Here is a 17,450-nt window from a genome sequence, read left to right on the forward strand (position 1 = left end):
AAGACAGGAGGGCCTGGCGTGCTCTGGTCCATGGGGTCACAAAGAGTCAGACACAACGACTAAACAACAATAACAAATGCCTTTCAGCATCCACAGTGGAGTCTTGGAACTGATACCCTGTGGATATGAGGGTCCTACTGTACATACCCATTCTCACAGTGAAACTGGAAGGCTACTTCACCATGAAAAAGAGTTACAGTCTATGTCACATCATGACCTTCCACAGCAATACCATACAAAAATTATATAACAATTTTTGCCTTCTCTTACCATTTATGGACAATACAAACTCTCTTTTTGTTTGGCCTGCAATATTACTTGCAACACAGGTATAACTTGCTGTATCACTTAGGTCAGCATTATTGATCTGCAAGTATCTCCCACTAGATAAGATGCGAACACGAGGAGTTGCCTGAGAAGAAAGATTGCACAAGCTCATATTATTTTTCAACAGTTTATGTGGGTTTTTAGGTTTCTCTATCTCTCTTTAGGCTTTTTAGAGTGCCAGAAAAAAACAAATGTACAAACAAGAATGGGGAAACATGAGCAAGGCCTTTTCCTTTTGTGTAAAAATACAAAAATGAAGAAGGCCAGAAGAACCCAAAATTTAAAAAATAAAATAAAATAAAATTTCCACCATGCACATTCTTAGGCTCCACTCTGAGGGCTGAACAACAACCCTACAGTCATCCCAGAAATGCAGAAATGACCATAATTTAGACCATTTTTTGCACATTTCTAAAGACACTTTATATGCCTATTCTCTACCTTATATATGCATTGGACACTACAATCAATTTTGTATTGACAAATCTCAGGAAGCAGATGCAGAGAACATACCTGCAACATCTCTCCATCTTTGAGCCATGTGATTGTGGGAGGAGGCACTGCATCTGATTTGCACTCCAGGATAATCTGCCTATTCTTCAGCACACTGAGATGTTGCGGACTGCTTGTACCAGCAATATTAGGAGGAACTGTCAAATTTTAAAAAGTGCAAAATATACTATATGGTAAATAAAAACTTAATTTACTGGAATAAAATTCTTAAACATTGATTAGCATTCTGACAAATATCCTTTTAACTGCCAAATATTGATTCTCACCTCAAAATTCTTCTAATGCAGTGGTTGCCAACCTTGGGTAACCCAGGTGTTCTGCAGCTCTCAGAAATCCAGGCTAGCACAGTTGGTGGTGAAGGCTTCTGGGAATTGTAGTCCAAGAACACCTGGCTTAACCACTGTTCTTATGGAAGCCCCCAAATAAATTACTTTTGTTGCCAGTAATTCTCAAAAATGAAGATTATACGTTGTGCCTTGTATCTCATGCCACTTTTTGGAGAACCAGTCCATACAGCCATTGGAACATTTTCCAGCCTATCCTGACTTGTTATGTGTACAAACTAACATGGACTGAACCCTAGGTTATAAAAATGTTCAGGAGTTCTTAACCTTCTGACACCACAGGCTGGCACTTCTCCTATGAGGCACAATAAATGAACATTGAGCTATCCAGCAAGCTAAGTCCCTAACACACACACACACACACACACACACACACACACACTCTGCTGGAAACTCAAATACAGTACAGAATTCAGGAAAGTGGCCTTTCGATGAAACAGATGTCTATTTAATATTTGTGCCTCATGGAGCATTCCTAACAATTACAAGTTCTGCTGTCACAGAAATATTTTCTGTTAATCCATAACTGTTTGTGTGAGAGAGTGTGGTGATGCACAAAGAGAGGGTCTAACCTTTTAAATTTAAAAATTATCTCTATCATATTTTTATTATCTTCTGTCTTCTGAAGAGATAGGAGGGAGATAAGAGTGCAAAGGGAAAAAGTTGAAAAGGGTAGTCACGGTTTCATAGACAGACGCTCAGAAGCAGGTGGGTGAAGATTGCATAATTGAGCTTATTGCTCCTTCCAAATTATTCTTACCATGTACTCTCACTAAATATTCTTTATCATCATCTCCTGCAGGGCTAGAAGCCAAACATGTATATCTTCCAGTATCTTCCACCTGCAGGACAAACAGCCAGAGTTAAAAACAAAACTCAACCAAATCAAATTAAATGGAGGATAAATTCCAAAATGGTAGTAATCCCATTTGACTCTAGTAGTCATCCAATTAATAGTGAGTTGTGCTTCTGTTACCTGAGCACTGGAAAATCGAAGGACCTCTCCTCCTCTTAGGATACGAATATCATCAGTTTGGGGCACTGGCCGCCCATCCTTCATCCACATGATCTTGGGAACTGGAATCCCATCAGAAATACACCAAAGCTCTAAGGGGTTGTTAACGACTATTGAAATCTCTTCAGGTTGATCTGATCCATTAATACGTGGGGGTTCTGAAGGAGATGGCAAAATGTCCGCAATTTTATAACAGAACGAAACAAAATACCGGGAAAAAATCAGGTATTCATTTGGTATGAGACAGGCACAAGAAGCCACTAGGGAGAAACAATTCGCACACTGGAACTCACCTCCTGCCACTTCTACCTTGTTAGCTACAAACAGTGAAAGCAAATGACCAGGTGCCATATTGGTGTTGTTATTACATTTATGCCCTGACCCTTTTCACTACTACAAAGTAGTGCTCAGAGTGGCCTACAATTTTCATAAACCAATAAAAGCAAGTAAAACAGATGTAACTGTAAAATCACTGGAATCCAATAAAGCAATGTGTAGCCTGTATAATTAAAAAATTGTAAACCGCCCGGAGAGTGCTTGTAGCGCTATGGGGCGGTATATAAGTCCAATAAATAAATAAATAAATAAATAAATAAATAAATAAATAAATAAATAAATAAATAAATAAATAAATAAATAAATAGACCCTCTCTTTGTGCATCACCTAATTTTAGTACACACTCATTCAAAACTGTTGATCTTCTTAAGATCTTAATGTCCAGAAAGGTTCATAATGAGATAGATGATCCCTTAAACAGCCAACTCCCAAGGGCTCTAAATGTTGGAAACAACACTTTGAATTGGGTCCAGTTAGAGCAACTGGCAACCAAGGCAGGTATTTCAATATCAGGGTTACATAATCATGATATGGTGCACTGGAGCCTCGTGGCACAGTGGTTAAACCTCCATCCTACTGAGGTCAATAAATGGAGTACTCAGCTTGTGGGGACAGGGGGGATGTATACCCTGCATTATTAAACTGTAAACCACCCAGAGAGAGCTCTGAACACTATGGGCGGTATATAAACAGCATGTTTTGCTTTGCTTTACTCAGTGCATATTGCACCAGCTGAAGATCTCAGACCTCTTCAATTGTAGAATAACCTAGAACTGATTGCCAGTAGTCAAGCCAAACTGCAACGAAGACATAGATACCTATTGCTAAATCAGATAGGTTGAGGAAGGTCATCCTAGTACATTAAGCAGAGTTCTGTGAAACAGTCCTTGCTGATGTTGCCAGCTGACCTACTGGGGAAGCACAGGCTGAATCCTAGTTCCTGAGTCTGACTTTCTACTGAACAGCAACACCTCCATCTTGCCATGATTTAATTTAGTTCATTTATCTTCAACCATTCTACATAGTACCACATGGAAACCTGTAGCCACCATTCAGGCTTTTCCATGTTCCCTTGCAGTTCAATACCTGGCTAGAGCACCGATTCTACCACATCAAATGTTTTACAAGCAGAAATTATGAGATATATAACCACCTATTTAGACTTCCAGTTTTCATGGATATCCTTGTGATAACTTCTGACTAGCCAAGCTCATGGTCTTTAAATAATTGCATATTTAAATATTGAAAATTCTTACCTAGAACTTTAAGATTAAAGTGCTTGTTGACTTCTCCAGCTTCATTAGATGCTATACAGGTATATCGACCTGTATCATCACTCTCTGATTTGGCCATGTGAAGACCCATATCTTGGTTTTCCAAAGTCACATGAGAACCAAGGATGAAAGATTGGCCATCTTTAAGCCATGACATACGAGGTGCTGGGATTCCATCAGCCAAACAAACCAAAGCCACTGGATTCCCTTTTATAACCGTTATTTCTTCTGTTTCTCCACTACTTTCTATGCTTGGTGGTACTGCAGGAAAATATCAAGAGGATCATTTATAGAATTAGATGAACACAAAATCTGAAAAATGGAACTTATTTTAACTGGACTGCTATTGCATATTTTTGCTATGTGCAGTAACCTTCCATTAGGCATGGGGTTTTCTGCCATCCCACAATATTTGGTCAAAAAAGTTCTATGAAGGTTGGTACTTCTATGCCACTAGAATTATATAAAACTAGCACATGAGATATAAATACATTACATTTCCCCTAAATATCTAATATATTCCAGACTGCACAGATTAATGTTCCTTATACAGAGAATGAAGCTACATAAATTTCTACCATCCATGCATCCATGCATCCATGCATCCATGCATCCTTCCTTCCTTCCTTCCTTCCTTCCTTCCTTCCTTCCTTCCTTCCTTCCTTCCTTCCTTCCATCCATCCATCCATCCATCCATCCATCCATCCATCCATCCATCCATCCATCCATCCATCCATCCATCCATCCATCCATGTATTTAGTTAGTTAGTTAGTTAGTTAGTTAGTTAGTTAGTTAGTTAGTTAGTTAGTTAGTTAGTTAGTTAGTTAGTTAGTTAGTTAGTTAGTTAGTTAGTTAGTTAGTTAGTTAGTTAGTTAGTTAGTTAGTTAGTTAGTTATACCCCACCCATTTAGACCCAAGTCTACTCTGGACAGCTAACAATAAAAAATAGCATAAAACAAATATAATAAAATAGAGAACAACAATAGTACAGTAATATCATTCAAGATGGGGAAAAGATAAAAACAATCAAGTGATGACAGGAGGAAAAGCCTGCCTAAAGAGTCAGGTCTTAAGTTGGCTCTTAAAAACACCCAGCAAGGGAGCCAGACAGATCTCTGAAGGGAGACTGTTCCAAAGGCGAGGGGCCACTGCTAAGAAGGATCAGTTTCTTGTTCTTTCTCTCCAGGCCCCATGTAGAGCGCATTGCAGTGGTCTAATTTCGAGATTACAAGCACATGGACCAAAGTGGTGAGCACCCCAACCTCAAGATAGGGATGCAGCTGGGCAATCCGCCACAGATGGAAAAAGGTGGAGTGGACCACTGACACCACCTGAGTTTCCATGGTGAGCACCCAATCCAGATGGACCCCAAGCTGCGAACCTGTCTTCGCGGTGAGAGTCACTCCCCCAAAAGAGAGGGAGTTTCCCAAACCACCAATGGAGGGGCCACCCACCCTTGGGACCTCCATCTTGTCCAGGTTCAGATTTAGAGCATATAATTAAATATGTAGCAAATTTACAACAATGTCCACTCCACTGGGTGAGGAGCTGCCGCAGCGGCGCATTTTGTCCACCCGCCTGGAGATCAGTATCACAGCATAATGACACTGTTCTCAGGGTGGGGGGATGGGCAGAGGCTTTAAGAGCCAGCATCCCTCTCACTCTGCCTCTTCTTCAATCAGCTGAGCAAGAGGGAAGCCACACAGCTCTGAGGAAAGCAGTTTGGCTTTCCTTGCACGTAGCTTGGCTCTGGAGGCTTTTTTCGGGTTGTAACAGTGCAGCCCACAGTTGGATTTTGTTTAAAATATTGCTTATGTGCATCTGGATAGGGAACCCTTCCTGAATTTAAAATAAGAGGGAAAGCTAAGTTGAAAATAATAATAATTAATATAATAATAATAAAGTACAATTGGGAAGAAATCCGTTAATTTGAGAAGCAGCCTCCAATGGGTGTGTGTGTGTGAATTAAGCACTGGAAAAATTAATTGAAGCATGAGAGGGGGATAGAAAAGAAAAGGGGGAGCGATTGAAAAGGAAAAAATGGGAAAGTTAAATAATTAAATAAATAAAAATAAATAAATAAACAAATCAAACATATATATGTATATGTAAATTGGCAAATTATATGTATTGTGTGTATACCGAGATATATTGGTGGATTTGTTTTTTAAAAAAAGCAAGCAGCCATTTTTGAGGCATACTGCCTCCTTTTGGGCTCAAATGGTTGCTGCAAATCAGTATATATTAGAGATAGGCTACATGAAGCCAAAAAAGGGCCAAGGTTTTGCTAAAAGCAAACAGTCTGCAAAATGAAAAGCCCCTACAAATCCATCCCCAGTGGATCTGAGGATGAGGAGTGGCCAGACTAGAGTGCCATACTGGCAAAGTTGAGCAAACTAGAAAGGTAAAGGGCAATGGCTAGGAATGTGGCTAGTACCACTACACCGAGGTTGCGTAGGGAATCCAAGGCATGCAGTGTAAGCAGCCCCTTATCTCCAAGAAGATTTATGGGGGTGCCGGAAATTGGGACGAGTACGAAATCCAGACAAACCTCTAACTGCTGAGCAGAGCCACTTAGATCTCAGCCAGGTTCTGTCTAAATTTTCTTCCTCAGAAAGCCAATCTCCTTATTAAGAAAGCAAGACACACAGACACATCCTTGAGCTATACTCAGAATAATCTGGCTCTGGAACTTAGAGTAGCAAACACACGTGGCCAATTAGACATTCAGCCAGTCTGTGCAAGAACTAACACCTGCAGATTAAATCATTACTGCTTTATTGAAAAGAATTGCTTTAGAAAAGAATTCAGTTGATAGTAAAATAGTTTAGTAGGTACATTTTCATTCAATACCAACGGAACACTCCACTCCCCCCACTCCAGCTAAAAAAATAAAGAAATGAAACTATGCTAACTAATATAAAGGGTAACATAGTCCATCTCACGTGTCTTGGGTCTTCAAAGGCTGATGCTAGATGAAAACCAGTCCATGGTAGGAAAAATAGTCCATTAAGGGAAAAGCACGTGTCTGCCCCTTTCTCAGGCAAACTCCATCTTCTTCTTCTCTTCACTCTTCCTTCTTCTTCCCAGAATGCCCCCTGGGTCTTGTTGTCCCGCCTAACTTTCTCATGGAGCTTCAGGTGTTATCATTCTTTGTGGCAGAATTATTTTGACTACGAAAGTCTCTGCTCTCTACTCATCTTAGCAACGAGATAACCAGAGAGCGAAGCTTCTCTGAAACAGCATGTAAAACTTTCCTACTACAGAACAGACTTTAAATCAAAATGGATGCTATTGGGACAATCTTAGGACTACATATCCCATTCTAATACACATAAAAACACAAATCATCACATGCCCCCCCGATTATCGTTAAAATTCAGAGCAGTTAATCTGATCTAATTTTAAGAAATCAAGTAAAAGTAACTAAAAAGTAATTGAAAGTAATTAACTGGTTACATCTCAAAATTCAACTACAGATTAACTATTACAATACTGAAACATAGCACACTGTTGAATACATTGTTTCAACGTTCAGGTTCATAAGAATCTTCACAGTACATTCTAGAAAGACCATCTGCCACTACATTCAATTTTCCAGGAATGTGTTGAACTTCAAAATCAAAATCTTGCAATGCTAGACTCCATCTCAACAATTTTTGGTTGTGAGATTTCATCTTCTGTAACCAAACTAAAGCTCTGTGATCTGTTTGGAGTGTAAACTTACGCCCCCATAGGTAAGGTCTAATAAATTGAGAGACCAAAATATAGAAAGAGCTTCTTTTTCAGGTACTGCGTAATTTCTCTCTCTATCCAAGAGTTTTCTAGAGAAGTATGAGATAGGGTAAAGATTCCCATCTTCTCCTTGCTGTAACAATACGGCTCCAAGTCCTAATTCAGAGGCATCTGTTTGTAAAATGAATGGTTTGTCAAAATCAGGGGATTTCAGTATAGGTGCATCCATAATCTTAGCTTTTAAAGCATCAAAGGCACCTTGACACTCTGGTGTCCACTTTACCTTGACAGGCTGTCTCTTCTTAGTGAGCTCTGTCAGAGGTGAAGCCAAATGACTGAAATCAGGAATGAATTTTCTGTAGTAGCCGACTAGGCCCAAAAACGAGCGTACCTGTTTCTTAGTTTTTGGAATAGGCCAATCATTAATAGATTGTACTTTAGCTTGCAAAGTCTGAATTTCTCCTTGCCCAATCAAATGACCTAAGTACATGACTTTTCCTTGCATCCATTGACATTTGCTGGCTTTGACTGTCAGTCCTGCTTGCTGAAGTCTGGACAAAACAGTTTCAATGTGAGACATGTGAGAATCAAAATCAGAACTGAAAATGGCAACATCATCAAGATAAGCACTTGCAAAAGGTAAACCTTGTAAAAGTTTGTCTATCATCCTTTGAAATGACGCACCGGCATTCTTCAAACCAAATGGTAATCTGCGGAAACGGAAAGTTCCCATGTGCGTGATGAAAGCGGTCTTATCTCGTGAATCTTCAGCCAAATCTAACTGCCAATATGCATTCTTTAGATCGAGAATGCTGATAAACTTAGCCTTTGAAAGATGTTCAATTAAATCATCCATTCTAGGCAATGGGTATGGATCTGGAACAGTAACACTGTTTAACTTTCTGTAATCAACACAAAATCTTACTTCCTCGAGAATTTCACCCAAAGCGTTACGTTTTGGCACCAGAACCACTGGAGAAGCCCAAGGGGAGAATGACGGTTCAATCACCCCCAAAGATAACATCTTTTGTATCTCTTGTTCAATTTGGATAGCATGATTACCAATTGCTCTATATGGGCTAGACCGTATGGGCTGGGCATTGTTCTCAGTAGTTATCACATGACTGATCAATTTGGTGTAACCTGGTTTATCTGAAAACACATCTTGGTATTGTTCTAAAATTTGAAACAACCTTTCTTTCTGATCAACGGTACCTGTTAAAACAAGATTATCAGACCATGTACCTGCATCTTGCAATTCAGACAACATATCAATAGGTTCATTTGCAGCATGAAAATATTCAGCATGACATTGAAAAACCATTGCAGATCTATCTTTGTACAGTTTCAAACTATTGACATGGTAAAGAACAGGTTTCTTAGTAGAATCCAACATTTTGACAAGATAATTGACATTTCCCAATTTTTGAACAATTTCACCTGGACCTTCCCAGACAACTTCTAACTTAGAAGGTCTGAGTGGGTTCAGAACAAGTACCAAATCACCCACAGAAAATTCCCTGTGTCTGGATCTCTTGTCGTGGAAGAACTTCTGACTTGCTTGAGCGTCCAACAAATTGTCTCTGGCCAACTCTTGGACAGCCAAGAGTTTCTCTTGAAGTTTTCTAACAAAATCAGCAACTGGCACAGTACTACTTTTAACCACTCCTTCCCAATCGGATTTTAGGAAGTCCAATGGTCCTTGTAGATTTCTTCCAAACACCACCTCACTTGGAGAAAAGCCACCTAGTGAAGAATGAGCTGAGCTACGGTAAGCAAACAAAGCAAAAGGCAATAGCTCATCCCAAATGTTTCCATATTCTTGGGTCAAAGTTTTAATCATCCTAAGCAAAGTTTGTTGACCTCTTTCCACCATACCATGAGATTGAGGATGATGGGCCGTGCTAAAACTGATGGTTATTCCACTTATCTCGCAGATCTTACGCATAAGTTCACTTGTAAAGGCTCCTGCTTGATCACAAATTATTTTGGATGGTACTCCAATACGCGAGCACAAGTCCACGATGATTCTAGCTATGGTTGTAGCTGTCAGGTTGCTAATAGCGTAGGCCTCGATCCACCTACTGGCAGAACAGATGAAAGAAATGAAGTATTTCTTCTTAGATTTAGTAGGAACAAAAGGTCCTAGCACATCCATTTGCAAACACTGGAACACTTGGTCAGGAATTTCCATAATCTGCATTTCGGCCTTTACCTTGTCAGTTTGATGGCCTGTGCGTTGGCAATAGTCACAAGAACTGACATAGTCCTTTACGGTTTTTGAAATACCAGGCCAGTAAAAATGTTGAGAAATCCTCTTTAGGGTTTTTTGTATTCCCTGGTGCCCACTACTCGGATGGTCATGAGCCATTTCTAGTATTCTCAGTCTATATTCAGTAGGCACGACTAACTGTTGAACAGGTTGGGCATCCAAGTTGGATTTGGGGAAATATTCTCTGTACAAAAGTCCATTTTCTCCCCACAGGAAACTAACTTGCTGATGCGCAGGACGTTCAGCATAGTTGTCTGCTTGTGACCTCAAAGAAGCTAGAGAGGGATCATTAAGTTGCTTCAGTCTAAAGTCCTCTGATCCCTTAGGTATCACCTCCTCTATTGTAGTTTCAGTTGTAGCTGCATTATCAGGTTCGGTCACAAGAGGCTGCTGTTGGGTAAGGTCTCCATCTGAGCTATCCTCAGTGGATTCCTGCTCCCGTTCAGGATTATGCATCTCCCTACTTTGAGAACGTGTAACTACCGACATCGAAGTTGCATTTTGACTCTGCATGTGATCCAAAAAAGCAAGATTATTTCCAAGAAGAAAATCAGGTTTTCCCTCATGGGTTAAAATATGTTTTGCCCCTGACCAGGACTTATAGGAAATTTTGACATAAGCTAGAGGAATGAAACGCTGATCAGTCTCTATAGATCCATAAGTTTTTACTGGACACCTCAGGTTGTTCAAGATCAAGGTGGGGGTCTAGAAAATGTTTGCTTATCGAAGAAATGTCGGCACCCGAGTCACGAAAAGCACTTAAAGCCATATCACCTCCAGGTGTGTGAAGAAAAACCACCTCAGAAAATGTGCGGGTTGCCCAGTCCCTTTGCGCAGTTGGTACTATGCAATCAGGATCCATAACAGAAAACCTCTCTCCTGATGCAGTCTCTTTTACAATTTCTGAGGAAATTGAAGCAATTTGTAAGTCCAAAACTCTAGGCACATATTGGTTTACTGCTGCCTGCATTCCACTGGCTTGCGAAGGGGTTACAGTTAAGTTAACTCCTTCCTGACTCTGTGAAGGCACAATGCTTGACTGGTGAGGCACAGAAACTGCATTACTGGCAGCTGGCACTTGCTGAGTTCCTGCTGGCACAGAACTTACATACGCCATCTTGGGTGTGCCTGCTTTAGATCTGCGTGGAGCTGGCACAGGTGTTTTTCTAGCTGGCTCCTTAACTTGGCTAGCTGGCATATTCAACCTTGGGCAATCTCGTCGCAGATGAGAGCCACCACATTCAAAACATTTAAGAGGCGTTTTACTCTGGCTAGGAGCTAGGCTCCTGCGTTGCTCAAATGAACTTTGCCTGGGCTCTTGAGGAAAAGACTTTCTAAATTCAGGCTGACTCTGTCTCTTAGGGACTACTGGTGTAGTCTTTGCCCTAACAGCAGGTTCATGAGTTTTAAAGGAGAGAATTTCATCAGTCTTTAAAGCAAGGGTTTGCAAGTCTTTGTATCCTCTCTCCAACAAAGTACTCCTTATTTCTGAAGGCACTAAATTAAGAAAATGCTCCATGTACAACACAGTTCTTAAATCCTCAAAAGTACTGGCGCCCAAGGAACTCAACCACTGATCACCTAGATGTTCTATTTTGTCAGCTAGTGCAGAATAACACTCATTAGGCTGCTTTTTCAGTTTTCTAAAGTTCTGCCTCAGTATTTCCGAAGTGAAACCAAATTTTCTCTTTACCACCTCTTTAAAAGTAGGCCAGTCAGGGTCCTCATCAGATAATTTGGCTACCAAGTTGGCAAGTTGCCCAGAACACTGAGTACGCAGTAGCTTGAGGTGCCAGGCCTCCGGTATCTTAAGATCTCGACACGCTTGTTCAAATATCGATAAAAACGATAATATATCATCGCCATCATGGTAGTAAGGTAGATTGCTTCTATCAACACTGGCTATTGAGTTCTTAAACTCCTCTTTTTCCTTCAGCTCATTAACCAAACGCTCCACCTTTGCCTCTCTGTACTGCTTCAATAACTCATCAGCAATGCTCTGATTACGAATAGTTTGAGTGTGACAAGCAACAAAATCAGCAAACATCATTGTTAACTTATCCACTGGTGATAGACTCTTGTTAGGATCAGGGCCCTCAGCACCAGCTGCTGCTGCTGCTGCTGCTCCTGCTGTCCCATCAGAAATGTTTCTGACTGGCACTCCCTTCCTTACTGGAGTGCTGGCACTCGCCATTTCCTCTGCCTGATCCATCTGTTGCAACTTAGTCCAAGTCTGATCTGAATCAGATCCAAGTAGATCCTGGACGTCCTGTGCTGGGAGTTTAGCCATTATATTTCCCTTTTGTAATTCCCTTCTCAGTTGTGAAGAACCATAAGTAATCCTTTGCTTAGCTCCACTTTGAGTCAAGACGTCGTGCTCAAGAGCCTCCAAAAGCTCTTGGTGCCAGGGCTTCGTATCTGTACTAACCAAAGGCAGCTTAGCAGATGCACCACCAATCTTAACTTTTCTCTGAGTCACAAACAGCTCTCCAGGCAACTCCAAAAATTCTTCTCCTGCTAAGTGTTGCTCCATACAAGCTGCAACTAATGCAAACGCCACTCTGACTCAAAAGGAAAAATCTCTCCCTGCCCATGTAGCCGAAACTGTAGGGCGAGGTCAAAACCATAAAACACTCTGGCAGGAGACAGCCCTAAACTGGAGCTTCAGAAGGGCGACCGTTTACTTGCATGAAAATGCCCACTCATTAAACAGCCCAATTACATAACCAAAGCATTAGTTCTTACAGACTTGGCTTAAAGCTAAGTCTTTTCATTAAGACCCTTAGCTTAAAAGAAAAAACAATTTGGCTAATTTATAGCTCTTCAAAGTAAATAGCGTGGAGGAAACCCCTTTGCCAAAGCTTGGGAGTTTCATCTGTGAAAAGCACATGCATCGAGATGCTTGCTGCTTTCAACTTAAGCCAAAGTAAACACAATAAATCAAAGCCCGTGTTTCGTGTCACCGCTGCCACCATGTAAGCAGCCCCTTATCTCCAAGAAGATTTATGGGGGTGCCGGAAATTGGGACGAGTACGAAATCCAGACAAACCTCTAACTGCTGAGCAGAGCCACTTAGATCTCAGCCAGGTTCTGTCTAAATTTTCTTCCTCAGAAAGCCAATCTCCTTATTAAGAAAGCAAGACACACAGACACATCCTTGAGCTATACTCAGAATAATCTGGCTCTGGAACTTAGAGTAGCAAACACACGTGGCCAATTAGACATTCAGCCAGTCTGTGCAAGAACTAACACCTGCAGATTAAATCATTACTGCTTTATTGAAAAGAATTGCTTTAGAAAAGAATTCAGTTGATAGTAAAATAGTTTAGTAGGTACATTTTCATTCAATACCAACGGAACACTCCACTCCCCCCACTCCAGCTAAAAAAATAAAGAAATGAAACTATGCTAACTAATATAAAGGGTAACATAGTCCATCTCACGTGTCTTGGGTCTTCAAAGGCTGATGCTAGATGAAAACCAGTCCATGGTAGGAAAAATAGTCCATTAAGGGAAAAGCACGTGTCTGCCCCTTTCTCAGGCAAACTCCATCTTCTTCTTCTCTTCACTCTTCCTTCTTCTTCCCAGAATGCCCCCTGGGTCTTGTTGTCCCGCCTAACTTTCTCATGGAGCTTCAGGTGTTATCATTCTTTGTGGCAGAATTATTTTGACTACGAAAGTCTCTGCTCTCTACTCATCTTAGCAACGAGATAACCAGAGAGCGAAGCTTCTCTGAAACAGCATGTAAAACTTTCCTACTACAGAACAGACTTTAAATCAAAATGGATGCTATTGGGACAATCTTAGGACTACATATCCCATTCTAATACACATAAAAACACAAATCATCACATGCAGGATGGCAGAATTGTGACAGTTGGGTGATGTAATGTTGTCACGCATTGCTCATTTAGAGAAAGAAACTGCTGCTGCTGCAAGAGTGTCTTTGGCAGAAGGAGGGACTGGGGGCCAGCGGCCCAACTGTCCTGATACGGAAGTGGACATGAGGTTCGAGCCTCAGGCCATTGAGAACACTCAGATGGGCAAGCCAGTTGAAGAAGAGCAGACTTGCCAAGATGTAAAGATGCTAGCAGACAGGCAGGCCAAGGTTGACTGCGCCACAGCAGGACCTAGCCAGCAGGCATCAGAGGTGCCTTCCATCAATGCTGCAGTGTCTGCATTGCCATTAGCCGGTGAGTTGGCAACCTCATCACGCATGACACACACAGAAGGAATATGGCCTTGGGGGGATGTTACCCCATCTGTGTTTTCTCAGATGACTGCTGGTTTAATGCCTTGCAGCATTGGGAGGGGTTAACCTGTGTTGGGAGTGCCTGTACTGGCTTCAAAGCCTTGGACAGCACCTTACCCACACTGGTCCTTTCCTAGTTAGACACCAGGTTTTGTTGAAGGATTTTGACAATTCAGTCACCCCACGATACCAAACACTAGATATTACTTTGTGTCTAGGAGCGTCCTTCCATACGGTGATCAATCATTGCCATTGGGTGATCACCTTCTCCCAGCTACAATAGAGAAGATTTAAAGAGACAATTACGTGGATGTATTCGAACTCTTGAACAGAGAAATGGAAGAAAAGAAAGGGGCCAAAGAAGAGGAAGAAAAAGAGATTTAAGGGAAAAAAGCCAGAGAGATGTTGGATGAACTGGTTTCCAGGGTTTTTTTTTTTTTTTTTTTTTGGATATATGCAGGAACAATAGTCAAGGCATACCCTTCAGGGGCAATTAATACAATACATAGCCCTGATATATAGGGCAGGTGTGGTTGCTTTATGATGAGGGATTCCATATGAGAGCAGCGATACATCCCAAAATGTGCTGGGATGTGCATCACCACAGCTTGTGGTTACAGTTAACGATCCCTTCTCATCCCAATCTGGGCGACTGTTTTGACAGCGGACATTTGATTCAGAGGAACAACAGTTACAATACCTCTCGTGCTCCAGTGGGCCAGGTGGTTCAACCACACCTGGTTTGCTGGGAATTTAACACAAAGGGGTGCAACTAGAAACCATGTTGATTTTGTCACCAGTGCTTCATATGTGGAGTGCCCCATGGTAGAGACTGAAACAGAGATGCAACTCTTTATTTGCAGGAGGAATTCACATTTGGTTTCAGGATCCCTGTGCAGGGTGTTAGGCGGCTACCATGGCAAACAATTTGAAATCAGTGAAGGGTATGGAAGATGTACTTAGAGAAAAGATTAAGAAAGAAGTCTCCAAGGGACGGGTGGCTGTACCTTTTTCCAAGCCACTGGTACCAAATTTGAGAGTCTCCCCATTGGGAGTGGCCCCTAAAAAAAAGTACCGGGCAAGTTTTGCTTCATTCATCATTTCTCCTATCCAGTTGAGGAATCAGTTAATGACAAGATCCCCCAGGAGTTATGCACAGTCCATTATACTTCATTTGATGCTGCCATTCGAATGGTTAGATCCTGTGGCAATGGGGCAGAGCTCATGAAGTCAGACATTAAATCGGCATTTTGCTTATTTTCTATTCTCCCAGATGATTTTGAGCTACTAGGTCTTCAATTTGAAGGGTTATATAATGGCATTGCCAACGGGGTGTTCCATTTCTTGTGCTGTGTTTGAGCACTTCAGCTGATTTTTGGAGTGGATGCTTAGGCACAGGGTGGGGCTTTCCCAGGTCATGAGTGGGCTAACAAAACCACACCACAGATGGTGTATTTCAGCTGGAATGAAAGAGGACTTGCTAATCTGGTTAAAGTTCTTAGATAGTTTTAGTGGAATTTCTTTTTGGAGGGAAGATGTGCGCTTAGGCTGCTGGGTCAACAGGATACGTTATTTACTTTAGAGGTCGATGGAGTGCCGGCCCACGGCTGATGGAATGGCGTGACTCCAAAGTCACCCATGATCTAATATTTTTGGAGTTCTTCCCAATAGTGGGAGCACTACGGCTTTGGGTGGACATATGGGCCAATTCTGTGGTCACTTTTTGGTGTGACAATATGGCTGTGGGCCATGTGGTAAATACCCTTACATCAAGATCCCAGAGGGTGATGAGATTGGTGAGAGCATTCGCCCTACGTTGTTTGAGTTATAACATTGTATTCCAGGCTCGTCATGTGCCTGGTGTAAATAATGAGCTGGCTGACGTCCTGTCCCGTCAACAGATTGACCGGTTCAGGGCATTGGTACCAGGAGCTCAGGCTCGACCGCATGAGGTATGGAGCATTGGAGGATTGAAGCCAACAGGGCAATCAGTTTAGCAATCACTCCCAGTACTAGATGCAGCTATGCAGCTACTTGTGAAGAATTTTTTACATTTTGCAAAATGGAAGATCTGGGTAGACCTTTGCCTATGACAGTGGACCATTTTCAGCAATTTGGAATCAATCTTCATTGCAAAGGTTTGGCTACACGGACAATTCAAGGGAGGCTGACAGCTCTGGCCTTTTATGCAAAGGTGCAAAGGTGTCTAGATATGGAAGTGATTTTCAAATTAGAAAGATGATTGAGGGTTAGAATAATGAAAGAGGTAGACAGGAAGATAGATGTACTCCCATGCCCCCAAAAATCCTGGTTCAACTAGGTCACGTTTGGGCTGTAGTGTGCAGTGACCAATACAAGGCCAAATTATTTAGAGCAGCTATGTTGTGTGCATTTTGGGGGGCATTTAGAGTGAGTGAGTTAGTAAGGGTGTCAAAAGCAGACAAGTCAAAAACGTGTTACAGATGGACAACTTGTTCCATCTTCGCCATTCTAAGATAGATGAGTTAGGAAAAGGTAAAGTGATAAGTTTAGGGTGTTGTTCAGTTCGGGACTTATGCCCGGTTATGGCCATTTCCAAATATGCTGAGTTATGTGGGACCTTGGCAGGAGATCTATTTTGCCACAGAGACCATACACCCCGGACAAGATACCAACTTTGGACAGTTACCTCCAAGTGGCTTCTGGAAGCGGGAATAGTTGGATGGAAATTTGGTACCCACTCTTTTTGCATAGGAGCAGCCTCCACAGTAGCAGCTTTAGGATATGGGGAGGAGCAGATAAAAAAGATGGGAAGGTGGCCTTCACACAGGTTCAAGACATATGTAAGTTCTCTGCCACAATAGATGCTTGTGTTTGTTCTTTTCAGTTTTCAAGTTGGCTACAGCACGGTTGAGAGTTGTTTTGTATGGTCAGAGTTACATACATTGAGCAGGGAAGTACACTTTGCAGACCACTTGGGGCTATAATTTAGGCCTGGATGAGCAAGCCACGTTGGAATGGAGGAAACGGAGAGGTATGCTCTGGGGTGGTTTCTTGGAACTGGCATCCCAGGGTACTCCGGATGTGCCTCCTGATATACTGGTTGTTCACCTGGGAGGAAATGACTTGACTCTAAGGATGGGCAAATCACTTGTACTACAGGTGATCAATAATTTGCAAGCCATTAAGGCCAAGTTTCCTACAACAAAACTAATTTGGTCAAATATGATACCAAGGATGGTATGGCAGGCCGTTCATGACCCTGGGTGCATTGACCGTGCATGCAGCGATCTTAACCAGGAAATACGCAGAGCCATGCGAGCTGGACTGGGGTGAGTGATAAGGCACCCTGATATAAGTGTTAGTCAACCAGAGTTACACAGGAGTGATGGAGTTCACTT

General features: G+C 41.8%; 1 protein-coding gene across 1 annotated transcript in view; it reads right to left on the minus strand.

Moving 5' to 3' along the window:
* HMCN1 (hemicentin 1) overlaps positions 1-17,450 on the minus strand; it is a 372,920-nt gene that overhangs the window by 85,469 nt on the left and 270,001 nt on the right. Inside the window, exons 69-73 of the mRNA XM_078393073.1 lie at positions 3,793-4,071; positions 2,161-2,357; positions 1,945-2,026; positions 841-977; positions 271-412 (exon numbers count right to left, since the gene is read on the minus strand). Coding sequence (XP_078249199.1) covers positions 271-412; positions 841-977; positions 1,945-2,026; positions 2,161-2,357; positions 3,793-4,071 — 837 coding nt within the window. The remainder of the gene's footprint in view (positions 1-270; positions 413-840; positions 978-1,944; positions 2,027-2,160; positions 2,358-3,792; positions 4,072-17,450) is intronic.

This window comes from Pogona vitticeps, chromosome 4, assembly GCF_051106095.1.
Source record: "Pogona vitticeps strain Pit_001003342236 chromosome 4, PviZW2.1, whole genome shotgun sequence".
Lineage (NCBI taxonomy): Eukaryota > Metazoa > Chordata > Lepidosauria > Squamata > Agamidae > Pogona > Pogona vitticeps.